The sequence below is a fragment of the Phanerochaete carnosa genome, assembly GCF_000300595.1.
Source record: "Phanerochaete carnosa HHB-10118-sp unplaced genomic scaffold PHACAscaffold_9, whole genome shotgun sequence".
NCBI lineage: Eukaryota > Fungi > Basidiomycota > Agaricomycetes > Polyporales > Phanerochaetaceae > Phanerochaete > Phanerochaete carnosa.
The window spans coordinates 1,961,691-1,974,946 of NW_006767636.1; the positions used below are offsets into that span (position 1 = coordinate 1,961,691).

A 13,256-nucleotide genomic window follows, 5' to 3' on the forward strand; every position below is an offset into this window, starting at 1 on the left:
GGCGCTGGATGCGGCGCAGCGCACCTTCCTAAGACACTGCGGGACAACTTCCAGTCGCGCTTCAACAACGCAGCACTGACGGCAGGTCTGTTTCCAAATTTTTCTTCATGAACCACATCGCTAACTGCGCGACAAAGGGTACGGCATGTCGGAGCTGGTGAGCCAGATTGCGCCCGTCTGGTCAACACCTCTACTGATATACATTCAGACTTACAGTCTTGCTCGCACTCCCCCTGACGGCCTGTACGGCTTGAAGGTACCAGACACGTCGTGCGGTCTCATCAACTCTGGCGCTGAGGTCCGCACGGTGCGCGAGGAAGGCTCGGAGGCCGACGTCGATGAGCCTGGCGAGCTGTGGGTCAAGGCGCCTACCGTGGCCCCTGGCTACTACGGGAACGAGAACGCGACACGGGAGACTTTTGTCAACGGCTGGCTGAGGACGGGAGACTGGATGCGCATCGACAAGGACGGGTTCTTGCAGTACGCTTCGCTGTCATGAGGGACGTCGTCACCATACTAACTTCGTGTGCTGCGTAGCTTTGTCGAGCGCAAAAAGGACACACTCAAGGTCGGCGGAGCGCAGGTCTCACCAAGCGAGATAGAAGAGGTCCTGCATGCACAGCCAGACGGACTCATTATCGATGCATGCGTCGGCGGGGTGTCTGGTGGCAGGACGTCGGACGAGAAGGTTCCGCGGGCTTGGATTGTGCTCAGCGACAAGGGCAAGCGCCGAGGAGCCGATGAGACCATTAAAGTCCTGGAGACGTGGACTAAAGAGAATCTGAGCCCATACAAGAGGCTACGGGGTGGGTTCGAGGTCGTCGACGAGGTAAGATCTCGCTGTCTTTCGTGTGCAGGGTCATTCGTTCTGACATGGGCCGAGCAGATTCCAAAAAATCCGACGGGAAAGATGTTGAGACGTCTATTGCAGGATAGATTTGAAGCCCAGCATGCAGCTAGAGCGAAACTGTAGATAGATTGCAACTGCAATGCGTTCCCTTTCAGTTTATCTATGCGCGCGTCAAGGCAACTACCGATCTCTCGCAGCGCTAAGCGGTAGCCGCCGTGCCAGCCCCTTCCTTCTCTTGCGGTTGCAGGTCAACCGCCATTCTCTCTATCTACTGCATTGCATTTCTGCCGGACATATCTGCACTGCTTCGTGTATCTGTCTGAAACTGCATAGCGATGACTTGTCTACGCTTTTTAGCTATTCTCTTTTGATGTGGCTCTCAGCGGAGCTGGAGCTTTGTACGCCGGCAACTCAGGCCACAGCACCTCGTCCTACACCAAAGGCCTCCGACCGCGATTTCTATGATGTCTATGATGATCCCAATAGCTTGTTGATAGCTCGCCAGCCGGACAGTACGGACTTTGGCAACAGTAGCAGCACCCTTATGTCTCGAGACGTCTGGGGCCCGAAAATTGGCATATAGTCTTATGCGAACTCTGTGTGGATGGCTAGCACTACTGCGATGGTCACTTATTCTGCCAGCTCAAGAAATCTTCGCTTTCTAGGTGGTACTTACCTCTACAGGGATACTTACAATTCTCTCTTACTGCACAAATTCATATGTCTGATCAGAGTAAGCCAGGCATAGACTAGTACTGAAACAGTACTGTATCGCTGTCCGCCAATCTTATCTCAGCACTACCCTCTTCAGAGACGTTGATATCATATGATTGCTTGCCTGTTCGCACTCGTCCTTCTACGTGATATATGGAGAGGGTCTGGACAAAGACGACTTCCTCCTGATCCTCACTCCGATCCCATCTTGAGACACTTGAGGGTGTTTCCCACAAACAATTCTGAAATGACATTCCGCGAGTGGCCGAAGCACTACGGTAAGCAATCCACTGGATGGGAGACGTATGGATATCAACCCTTGATCTGTATTACCCCTATAGGGGATATCATCTGCATGTGCTTCCTTGTCAGCCCCATAATAATTCTTAGCAGCAAGCAGACGGTTATGGACCTTTTGGTGAAGAGAAGCGCGATTACAGTGATCGCTCCGACTTCCACGGTCTGAGTTTGTCAGGACGTTCCATTCTTCCCACCGCTCGCGGCTTCATGGCAATGCAGGATCGAGTGAGACACCACCCTTCCGTTCCAACGGTACGGTTCATACATCTCCCGGTAGTTTTGTAAGGTCGCCGTGCAAACTCTTAATGCAAAGAAGCGTGGAGACCTTTTGTCCCATTCGGACGCAGCATGCGCACGCGCTGCTGAAGAATATGATCTATCACAAACCCACGAACTATCTCAATGCGCCTGTAGGTCGGTATGTTCCACCAACGGCAGACGAAATGCGGCCGATGCACATGTTTTTAGATTTACCGCCGGTGTCACCCTTGACATTACTTACGGCATTACAGTCGAGTCGGACCAAGATGCCTCCATTGAGCTCTCGCATAGAATCCCGAAGGTGCTTGCTCAATACGCTGACGGCCTTCCCGCTCCTTGACTTGTCACTGGACAGATAATAATTACCTTACGATGCGGACGGAGACAAGTCGAAGTTTAACCTGGTCAAGCGACAGCTAGCTTGGTATCCCGACTGACTATGGTCTGTATCACTCTCGCCGGCATCTGACAGGCCGCCGGGACTGCTCGACTATTTTTTGTTCCCATGCATCTGGAAACTGGGAGCACAATGGGGAGTATTGCCGAGGAACAGGTCAAGCGGCTCAAGGCGAGTGCGATACAGTGACCGACAAAAGTAGCGCGCATGACTATAAAGAGTGTCGAGCTTGCTCAATACCTTGCCAATGGCTAGTACTACCAGCACAACTTGTATATGTATCATATTACACTATACTGAGGCTATTTTTTGAGCTATATAAATTGCCCAATTATGCAGGCACCGGGAGGCTGTTGTTGCTTTCCTCAGAATCTGCTCCGATTTTGATCTATCTGTCTCTCCACAAATACCAGTGAGATAAATGTAATTTTATTCGTAAACAATTTATACATGGGTAATATGCTCCTGTCATTTTTATAGCTGACATGCCGTGCATCTCATGAAGTTCTAGGCTATGTTACACTAGTGGCTCACATCCTTACTGTATAGTCATTGGGTATATTAAGAACAGCTAGACAAACAGATTGTTACTATACATTCTTATATTGTAATAGTATTATCTAAGTCATATACAGCAGTACAAGCTTGTACAAGCTTCCAGCATTATACTCCTAATTTCTGAATTATGCAGCACAGAGTAGCCAATATAGCTGGGCTTGTAATTCACTGATTAGGAGAGAGGGTATACTGTAAAATTTATCCATTAGTCTATGCGTGAGGCTACTATATATCACCAATAATAAATATCAGTCATACCACTCCTTGCAGAGTTGTGAATATTTCAGAAATGTGGCATATTTTGAGTAAAACAATAATAGTGCTACAGTATCTACACAATTTGGCAATTTGTATAGCTCAAATCATAGCCTTAATATAGTACTACACAATCCATATATAACTTGTACCAGTAGTGCAAGTCGTTAGGAAGCTATCGAGCAAATTCGACACCCCTTTGTAGCCACGCGCGCTACTTTTGTCGGTCACTAGTGCGTCCCCGCACTAATTTTTCGCACGGTTTGAGCCAGTTAGTTCCGTTTTGATTAGCTGGAGAAGAAACAGTGCGTTTCGTACCTTCGGTTCTCATATACGCTCACGCGGTCCGTAGATATGGGCGAGCATCTTGGCTATGATCTTGTTCATGCTTCCGCTGCACCCCAAAGTGCAGAGAAAGGCATTGATAACGTCGTTAGTCCTGAGTGGCTGCCTAACTTCAGTGACGGCAGTAGTTCGCTGCCCTACGCAGAATGCATCGCACAAGAACCACGGAGGTAAGTGCCATCATGTCTATGTCTACAGCCAGCTGATGCAAGTGTACCGTGCAGATGGTATTCCGTCGTTCCGCTAGGTCTGAAGCTCGATATCAAACTCTAGCGCTACCACTCATTCTGTTCGTTTCTCGGAGCCTCCACACCGTTTGATGCGAGACGACGCCTACCGAGGCATGTTCATCCCGGAAGACACCACGGTCTTGGTGAACGCTCCTTTCATGTCGGGCCGCCACTGACTTGTTTTTCTCTCACGCCATTTCCAACGGCGAAGACGTCTGCAGGACCCCAGAGCGGTTCTATCCCGAGCAGTACCTCCTCAGCACGGCGCAGAGCTATTCCCGACAGGTACTGCATTCGGCTATGGCCGTAGGCAGGCCCTTTGTGCGTTTTCCGTGCCTTCATAAGTTTATTATAACTATGCAGGACGTTCCCTGGCCGGTACGCCGCCGGGGCGAGCGTCTGGATCGTTACAGCGATCGTGCTCGCGGCCTTCGACATAGAGCTCATAGTAGGTGGAAATGGAAAACCAGTGTATCCGGTGCCAGAATCTGGGGGCAATTTCATATCGAGCGTGCAGTTCTTTCGTTGTTCCTCTCGTTTAGGAGTGGAGGTTCAATGACCACTCTGTAGCCATTTAAACCCTTCCCGTGCGGCCCGGGACCGAGCTCTGAGAAGGCCAGGGAGTTTCTGAGCCAGCTATATTTGTTCATTCAGTTTCATTTTTGCCTGTGATAACAGAGCAGCGAGCTCGAGCTCTCGTTTGGAAGCTATCTTATGTTGAGGTTTCCTGAAGTGGGGCAAATCGAGAGGCTTATCTCCAGAACGATCAAGCGCCTGTTGTCCCGACTGTTCCTAAAAGTTACTCTGCTCCTGTGGACGACGACGACGACGTTTGTCTCAGACTCTGTCTGTACGCGATGCTATGCGACGATATTCTTATGAACTACGCTATGCCTTTGCTGGCGACCGATGGTCCGGTTCAACCTACTTGCGTAGGGGGTTCAGCGGCAAGGAGTGCGGATAGTGTGCTGTGAGGTACGTTGCGGAGACGTTGGAACCCAGTGCGGCCTAGAGAGCTTAGCAGCTCTGGAGTACATAAACAGCGCATGCATCCATTGTATTGGGTGAGTAGAGCCCCTCGCTGAAGGTCTTCTTCAATGCCACTCATCTTCTTCGTAGATCTTACGCTATGTGGCTTCTCTTCGTGAGGCCGACAGGCCAAATATCATCCTAGAGCTTCAGAAGTGCGAGATATCGTGCATGCTGATTGTGCCAGCTGACGGCTGCGAGGTTGGGCTTGAGGTTCGTCCCTTATTGCGATATCCTTCCCCACTATTCCCCATGACGCCGAAACCGCCGTCGACGTAAACGTCGATGCACAATCTTACGTGCACCGTAGACGAGAACATGCCTCACCCCGGAGTCCAAAATGTAGACGAGCGCGCTATTCAACCCAGTCAAGAAGACAAGCCATGCTGACACCTGAACCATGCTCTCCGTTTAACTCTACGGCTGAGAGAACAATGGATAGCTCGTGCTGCGCTTCGACTGTCTAGAGGAATCATGTTCCCTGTGAACCTGAGCGCCTGCATTTACAAATATTGGGCACCGATGCGCATTGTTCTCATGGGCTGGCAGCCCTGGCGGGACTCGACCTTCGACCAGGCCTGGAAGACGCAGCTCGCCTCATGCATGCCTCCCGCACCTTTTCGCTCTCGGACCTCCTCCCGGTGGGCCGAGCGCTGACAAAGCTATGTTCGCCGCCGGACATTGCCTGTCGGCACGCACAGATTCTCAGTGGGTGCACAGTTTTCCTGTCAAGCGATTTGACTTTTGCGTACGCGACCTCAGGGTCGACTGCGTTTCGCTCTTGTATCGTCCGGTGCGACGTCCCGAATGCCGATAACTATCGCATCAAGACGTGTCGCCTGCTGCAGCGCAATGTGCCTTTCTGCACGCGTACGGTCTCGGTGCTTCCCATACCGGTCAACACCTCGAGGACGAATGCGGCATGCCGTAACGATCCACCCCGTTTGTCTGACATGCTCGTGCAGGGCAAGACTCGCAGCCAAGGGGCAGCACTGGCGAGGCTGCTCGCCCACGCGGTGGAACGTGTGCCGGTCTGGACCGGCGCTGTCCCGCCGTACGTACAATCAACGAGCCCCCCAGCACGGCATGGGCTCGTCGGCGTTCCGAGCAGAGCCTCAGGCCTGACCCTGATCTGCTGTCCGGCGAAGGATCCGAACCCTGGTTCTCTCCGAGCAGCGGCAGGACGCCGCCGCCTGTTGTCGACGCTGGTCCAGGTCGCGCTGTGCTCGCCAACAGTGGTCCACAACTGCGTCACCGTGTCGTCGTCTTGGCGAACGCGCTGAAGCTGCAGCAGAGCGGAAAAAAGAGCTCGGCACGTAGCTAGGGGCGCTGCCGGTCATTGCCTGGGGTCAAGTCTTAGTTGACTACTACCGGAGCGCGGGAAGAGTTCGCAGGGTTCGCAGGAACACATCAAGAATGCTGGCAACTATGGAGGTCCCACCGCGAGCAGCGACTATTGTCATTCGTAGATGAGCTTGAGGCAAATGTGCGATGGAGTTACCGTCGTGCTGTATGTATTGGTGTTTCTATTGCAATGTCCTGCATATTTTGGTATGCTTTCGCGAATATATTGTACCCGTATTCGCGGACTTCAGTTTTGGGCGCCTGCTTGTCGACGTCGACAAGAGCCTTCTACACATCGCCGGGTCCCTGTCAGCTCTCTCCTTGCCCTCTACTTCTACTATCTCGTGCGTTTCCAGCGACATTAAGTCCGATATGTTCTCCTCTCCTCCGCGAACGTGCCTGGTGGCCATGACGCACATGCACGCGTTTTGCGTTGGGTCCCATAAGCGCACGCCCGGAGATGTTGGAGTTTAACATTTTGCTCTACCACCGCCATGTCTACCCCACTGCCCGAGCATCCAGCGGGCGAAGCAGAGTCGCATGTGTTGTTGCTTGCGGAGGAGTCGGACGCGGCGCTATCGCCGACGGCTGAGGGACCGGAGCCAACGCCTGGCTTGGATGGAACTCCCGTTCGTTGTGAGTAATCGAATTGGCTGTCTGAGGGACGTGTCTCATTGACATGGTTATCATCAGGGTACGATGTGAGTTTTAGGATATACTTCTTGGTTTCCAGACCCTGATGAAGCGCGATGGACAGGCCAATCGTACAGAGTCATACACACGCATCGTGCCTTTCCAAGAGGTCCATGATACCAGCGTGGAGTGCGTACTTGAGATGACTGGGGGAGGCTTCGAGCTGACTGGTCCTGCGATAGGTTCTTCTACAAGCCCATTACTCTGTCCGTTCTTGGTGTAGCGATGGCAATACTGGCATATGTCGCAACTACGCAGGACGTACTAGAAGAAGGTCGCGATAAGCGTAGCGTGTACGTCCCCCATCCTTACAGGCAGACCGAAGCTGAAATTCGTGCAGTGGCGCATGGGCAGCTATCGCTGGATTCCTTCTCTTTGGCATCATCCAATTCCGCGACGGTCCCTTCGTTAGACCCCATCCCGGTACGGCCAATTTACCTGCCTGGAAGCTTCATTGATGCTCATCCACGACATTATATCAGTATTTTGGAGGCTGGTCCTTGGCGTCAACTTGTTATATGAACTCGCTCTGGTTTTCCTACTGTTCCAAGACTTGAACTCTGCTCGGGCAATGATGAAGTACCTCGACCCCAATTTGGGAAAGCCGTTGCCTGAAAAGAGTTATGCCGAGAATTGTGATTTTACACCTCAGAACGTTTGGGTACGTGTGCGTGTGATCACCGGGCTTACAGAGGCTGAATCGCATATTACAGAATGCGGTCGATATATTCTGTCTAGCCCATGCGATTGGGTGGTTTGGAAAGGCACTCATCCTTCGCGATTATTGGTTCTGTTGGGTACGATGCTGTGTGTTTTCTCTCGAGAAACACCGCCTGACATGTGTCGCCAGATTCTCAGCATCGCTTTCGAGCTCGCTGAATATTCCTTACAACACCAGCTAGCTAATTTCGCCGAGGTGCGTGGTTCTAGATCGCATCTCGTGCCATGCCGAGCTCACTTCGTGATCTAGTGCTGGTGGGATCATGTGCGTGCCCTAACCCGAGTTAGAGAACAGTGGCTGGGTCGCTGACGACCATATCCAGTGGGTGCTGGATGTTCTTATCTGCAATTGGCTAGGAACCTACCTAGGTGCGGCACGTTTATCAGTATGACGTTCTTCGCAGGCGTCTTCGGCGACTCACGAGATGCCTTTATCACCGTGCAGGCATGAAGACATGTCAATATTTCGAAGTCAAAGTAAGACACTGAATCACCGACGTCACCTATTTGGCTCACTGTGTCCTTGTGGATTTCCTCCTGCAGAAATACCAATGGCGTGGCTTCCGACAGATCCGGGGCGTTCGCGGCAAGACTCGCAGGGTGATTAGCCAGTTCTCCCCGGCAGATTGGACGACGTTCAAGTGGGAAGGTACGGCTGATTTCACGCACTACGTCGCAGTGGTTCTGCTTCTGGCCGGCTTTCTTGCCGCCGAGCTCAACCCGTTCTATCTCAAAGTGCGTCGCACGTTCTACTGAGCTGCCAGCGTGCTAAGCGAGCCCGTGCCCCTGCCAGACCCTGCTCTGGATGGAACCGGAGCACCCGTTCGTGACCGCCCGTCTCGCGGGTATCTTCCTCTGTGCTCTTCCAGCGGTGAGGGAGTACTATCAGTACGTGGGTGACCCGAGGTACGTTCGGCAGCGTCTGCCGAAGGTGCGGACATTGATGGGCCCTTTCGGACAGGCGTGCGGTGCGGATGGGCCAGCACATCTGGCTCCTTCTGGCGACGATCTGCACAGAGCTGCTCGCGATCACGAAGTGGAGCAAGGGCCAGTTCCCCGTGCCGCTGCCCCAGCGGGTCAAGGTCGCGTGGGCCGTCGGCGGCGCGCTGCTCGTGCTGTACCCGACCGTGAGAGTGCGTGCGCGGTCTTGTTGACGTGTCGGCATCGTGTGACTGACTTTGACCCCTCCGGCTTCTCGTGCCGTGTTGTTGACAGTTTGGCGTGCCCGGCATCAGAAAGTATCTGCGCCGGCGGTCTCGGAAGGCCAAGGTGCGATAGCACAGCCGCCTCACTCCCCCGACGCTTCAGGGCGGGCAGCGTCATGTGTCGTCATGGCCAGTGATGTCAGGTCGTCGTCCAGGGCGGGAGAACGCGAGGCGCGATCTGGTCAATGACTTCATGCGCTGCCATAGCTATGCAGGAATATATCCGATTTTGTTGTCCGCTCGTCATTCCGTTCAACCTTCGGGACGTCGGATCGATCTGTCAAAGCGCAGGCTTGGCACAGCACAAGTGTCTCGGCATCAGATGTGCGAAGCGTGCACGGGCGGGCGCGAAACGGTCTATTTTCATCTCCAAGATTTGCGAGGGCCACAATGGCGATGGGGGGAGGGTTAGGTGATGTGCGCTTCCCTAATTTGTTCACTCAGCGAATAGAGTTAGGGCCAATAGGGAATGGCCGCCTGGCCGTGCCGATAACTATCGGCCTCTGCTCGTCGATGCCGGCCGAGCGGTCCAGGAGATGTGTACTGTGGGCTCTGGCGGAGATTGGGGGACGGTACTGCCGTTTGCCGTGCGTTGCGATCATGGCCAAGTACTTGGGAACAGCTCCTCGCTTCCGGCAGAAGGCAACTCACGCACTGTCGACGTCGCGCAGTCTCGATATATGGCCTGGCCCTGCGGCCTTGTCGCAGTCTCAGAACGTCCTTGGGCAAAATACGCTTGTACGGAACGGAGATGACAACGGTCAAATTTACAGGACAAATATACAACTGGTATTCGCCTGCGATCATCCTTTTAATTAATGATTAACCTGACAGGTTGGACAACCGGGCGGGGGGACGGGTAGAAATTGAGTAGGACGAGCGGGATGAACAGAGGTTATGACATTCGGATGTCCGGGACGGTGCGGTGTCGGGATCGTCGGTGGACCGATCGAGCAGCGAGGACCGGCAGCGCGGGCGAATGTTCCGAACTCTAGAGTGAAGTCCGTTTCGCGGGAAAGCGAAAATGGGGCAGGGGATCAGCCCGCCGCCCAGGTTGCGATGCTTGAACCTCTGCCGCGCAGACCCTGACGGCAGCCTGCGTCTTGGCGGACGCCACCCTCTCGATGCATCCGGATTAAGCAGGGAGTGTGAGATCCCCACCTGGGAACTGCGCGAGCTGCGAAGCTTATAGGCTACAGTGTAGCTAGCGCGGCGTTTCGAACCGCAGGCACAAGCGCGCGAGTTCCTGCGGCCTTCAAGATGCCCGCACGACGTCATGCTCGGCTAACGAGCTCGCGACGCGGAACGCAATGACGAGGGCGCGCGGGCGGCCTCCGTGCTTCGTGACGAGCGGCGGCGCGGCCTCTTGCACGATCCCCCAAAACGGATATGCGTCCGCCGACACAGTTCGCAGTTGCACGCTCAGGGTCGACGGGCGCCATCACTTGAAGGTTGAAAGCACGACACATTCGAGGCGAGGAAGAACAGCGTCCGCACCGACATCCGGCACTGCCTACGGGGCACTTGCAATTGTTTCTGATGCGCTCTTGTCGTCCATCCAGGGATGGCGGGAGCGGTAGTCTCCAGAAACGACGTACAATTGTGCAGTGTCCGAGACAGAATATCTGCTACTTTGTTTGAAACAGGCTTCGCAACCTGGTCTTCGTGATACGGGGATCAAATCTTTGTCAGTCTCTATTTTGACTTGTCAAGTGCAAGGTTTGTGAATGACACGGCTCACGGGTAGTCAGTTACAGAGCACGTGCGGATGCATGGGCCGAACTGGCCGCTCGCAAGCGATAGAGACGCGAACACAAAATGCTATAGGCGAATGCGGCGAAAGATCCGGTGCGGGTTTCTTCCCTGGCGACGCAGCGCACGTCGTGCAGCTGTGCGATGTAAACTACACATGCCAAAATTGCGCAGACGGGCGTTGGAAATTTGGGCGTTCCAGCCACCGGCACGTCGTTCCGAAGGTCGTCGGGGCGAGGGCTGCCGCAGAGGCCGCGGCCGGCACGACGGCAACGTGCGTGAGTCAGTCCGTGCATATCCGCGCGCGGTTTGAACTTCGTGAGACTTTGGGCGGCGCGGGTGCTGCAATGCTGCGGGCTGGCGGCAGGTCTTGTGTCTCTCCGGCCGGCGGTCTGTAAGATAGGGTTTCGAGAGATGCGGGCACAGCAATTGCGAACACTCGGCACGCTGCCATTCCGAGGCTGGTAGCACTTGTGGCGTCGACCGTCGCCGTAATGGGTGCGCCTTCCACCTTCGTCAAGGGTCGTCTACGGACGAGCAGCCGGTGTATGTAAATATAAACCTCAAGAAAAGACCGTGTCAACGGCCAGGCCATTATGAGAGAGCCGCCCTGTTCTGATAAGGCAGAATGGAGAGAGCTTCGTGTCCAAGGGTAGGCCCCAATGTGAACCGAGCATATGCATGTATCCCCAGGGCTACACATGTGTAGGAAACATGAGTCAGCGTGTAGATCTGCGCCAACCACAGATACCTTAGTTTTTCTGCTCAAGCAGCCCTGTAATGCAGTATCCAAAGTTTTGTTGTTGGCCCTGTGCAGGGTACACTGAAGGTCAAGCTCATGATCAAGCGGGAGCACTCTCCAACCCACATTCTGCCGTAGCGTGGGAACAAAAACCATTTTAGAGTCATTTGGGCGGTTCCCGGGCGTCAACCACAAACTTCCTCGTCCCTTCCTCTTTCCCAACCCTATTCTCACATGCCTGTAACAGGCCCATCTGCAGATGCACAGTAGACGCTATGAAGTGGCTCCTTCGTGAGCTCTAGATTGCTGCAGCGGTTACGCTTCAAGCTGGTATGAAGTTTCCGGTGCTTTTATTACGTCTATGGTGACCTTATTCTTCATTCTGGGATGTTTTCATGTGTCTCCCCTATCTGGCCTTCTTCTGTACTTGATCCGCCGAGTCCAGCATATCGTTCCAGCCTACGCGGAAGAGGCCTGTAACCATCACTGCGCACGCAGCATGCTGCAGCATCCCCTCGCCGCGACGGCAAACCTGATACAGGCAAGCCTGCTGTATTCATCCAGGGTCGTCGACGCCAACCCATGATAGCCCTCGTACAAGCTTCGGAGGCGTAGGCCCCATTCCTGTGCCGTCTGTCGTGACCCGTGTCGTGACTTCGCTTGACATTTACCGCGAAAGGCGATCCCAGGCTTCCCCTGTCCGTGCCGTTCTTTTTGATGAGGGATCTTCCAGAGGGTCCATCTGTCCTTTTACCACCCGGTCGGTTCTGCTTGCTCTCCCGGAGAGGGCGCCTCTCGGCCTCGTGAGCCGGCCACAGCGTCGTGCTCCTGCGCTGCCCCACGACCCCTCGCCCCTACGCCCTGCGGGTCGCCAGCAAGCCCAATACGCGCGGGCGTCGCCTGCCGTTCCCTGTAGTGCCCGCGAACGTCTTCTGTCTCGGGTTTTACGCTACATTGCTCTCCTTCGGGCGCTGCTGTCAGCTTTTTTGGCGAGCAGAATCGAGGCAAGCCTCTGTCGTGCCTCAGGGTCGTAGCGCCGGACCTTTCCGGTCTTGGCGCACTGTGTAGCAGGCCTGAGTATTTTTGAGCACCCCTTCCCCTGCCAGTCTGACGCCCTCGAGCACAGGTGTTATAGCTTCGCCCGAGGCATGGCGGACCTTCCGAAAGTAACGTTCGCTGTGCCCTCTCCACGACAACCTTGCTTACCCGTGTTCATATGTGCGGTTACGGCAACAGCGCTATTGTAATCCACACAATACAACGTGCATTCTCATTCGCCGGGGCCCTTAATCATGAACTGAAACGCCACATTCTGATTCTGCCGCGTTGGTCGCCCAGACCTGGCTTATGCTCTCGTGGCTGGGAAGTTGAGCCTGTGTGCGCTAGTAACTGCTACGGGCGATCGACGCCCGTCGAAAGCCGGGGGTGGGACGACGACGTGCTTTCACATTGCACCCTCTTTACGATGGCAAGCAGCGTGGGCTGCGTGATCTCTGCCCGCTCGATCACGACTGCTCCGGTCCCTTTACGGCGATTCCGCCAGACAAAGCCTGTCAGGGAAGAGTCGCCGTGGAGGGCCGAAGGCGTACGGACGCCTGGGTGTTTCGAGGACACCATTGGGCCATCAGCCGATTCATTAGTCCCTCTTCGACGCTCCTCCCGCGGCTATACTGTACCACGAAGCTCCGGCGCGCCACTCCTCCCAGGCGTTCCCCTCGGCAGCGGCAGCGGGATGCTATGCCGAATCAAGGTTTCGGTGCGCTTTGATCGACGAGGAGTCCGGCGATGCGTCCGCTCGGGACGACGGGCGCGAAGCGCGAACAACCGGTGCGCGACGTTTTGGCTTGGGGATTACGTAAAC

General features: G+C 54.6%; 7 protein-coding genes across 7 annotated transcripts in view; all 7 read left to right on the forward strand.

The window, feature by feature from the left end:
* Positions 1-1,021, forward strand: part of PHACADRAFT_262572 (uncharacterized protein) — a 4,037-nt gene extending 3,016 nt beyond the window's left edge. Inside the window, exon 9 of the mRNA XM_007399822.1 lies at positions 887-1,021. Within this exon, the coding sequence (XP_007399884.1) occupies positions 887-973 (87 nt within the window). The 3' untranslated portion in view covers positions 974-1,021. The remainder of the gene's footprint in view (positions 1-886) is intronic.
* Positions 1,022-1,811: 790 nt separating this feature from the next.
* Positions 1,812-2,500, forward strand: PHACADRAFT_187445 (uncharacterized protein; the record flags this gene model as incomplete). Its single annotated transcript, XM_007399823.1, has 3 exons — positions 1,812-1,842; positions 1,965-2,116; positions 2,142-2,500. The coding sequence occupies 3 exons, from the start codon at positions 1,812-1,814 to the stop codon at positions 2,463-2,465; spliced, it is 507 nt and encodes a 168-aa protein (XP_007399885.1). The 3' UTR covers positions 2,466-2,500.
* A 1,189-nt stretch (positions 2,501-3,689) lies between these two features.
* Positions 3,690-4,122, forward strand: PHACADRAFT_212694 (uncharacterized protein; the record flags this gene model as incomplete). The annotated part of the gene is made up of 2 exons (XM_007399824.1): positions 3,690-3,850; positions 3,905-4,122. 2 exons carry the CDS (start codon positions 3,690-3,692, stop codon positions 3,951-3,953), a joined length of 210 nt encoding a protein of 69 aa, XP_007399886.1. The 3' UTR covers positions 3,954-4,122.
* A 158-nt stretch (positions 4,123-4,280) lies between these two features.
* PHACADRAFT_101932 (uncharacterized protein) lies at positions 4,281-4,469 on the forward strand (the record flags this gene model as incomplete). Its single annotated transcript, XM_007399825.1, has 1 exon — positions 4,281-4,469. A coding segment is annotated over one exon (189 nt), but the record flags the coding sequence as incomplete, so codon positions are not given.
* A 1,069-nt stretch (positions 4,470-5,538) lies between these two features.
* On the forward strand, positions 5,539-6,525 carry PHACADRAFT_212695 (uncharacterized protein; the record flags this gene model as incomplete). The annotated part of the gene is made up of 2 exons (XM_007399826.1): positions 5,539-5,993; positions 6,059-6,525. 2 exons carry the CDS (start codon positions 5,539-5,541, stop codon positions 6,261-6,263), a joined length of 660 nt encoding a protein of 219 aa, XP_007399888.1. The 3' UTR covers positions 6,264-6,525.
* A 55-nt stretch (positions 6,526-6,580) lies between these two features.
* Positions 6,581-9,230, forward strand: PHACADRAFT_212696 (uncharacterized protein). Its single transcript, XM_007399827.1, has 15 exons — positions 6,581-6,919; positions 6,977-6,984; positions 7,041-7,105; positions 7,159-7,269; positions 7,317-7,399; positions 7,459-7,637; positions 7,690-7,773; positions 7,827-7,892; positions 7,947-7,961; positions 8,020-8,065; positions 8,142-8,173; positions 8,240-8,431; positions 8,490-8,602; positions 8,658-8,829; positions 8,912-9,230. The coding sequence occupies exons 1-15, from the start codon at positions 6,778-6,780 to the stop codon at positions 8,972-8,974; spliced, it is 1,371 nt and encodes a 456-aa protein (XP_007399889.1). The 5' UTR covers positions 6,581-6,777; the 3' UTR covers positions 8,975-9,230.
* A 966-nt stretch (positions 9,231-10,196) lies between these two features.
* Positions 10,197-10,587, forward strand: PHACADRAFT_262580 (uncharacterized protein). Its single transcript, XM_007399828.1, has one exon. The coding sequence runs from the start codon at positions 10,212-10,214 to the stop codon at positions 10,479-10,481; it is 270 nt and encodes an 89-aa protein (XP_007399890.1). The 5' UTR covers positions 10,197-10,211; the 3' UTR covers positions 10,482-10,587.
* The last annotated feature ends 2,669 nt before the right edge of the window (positions 10,588-13,256 follow it).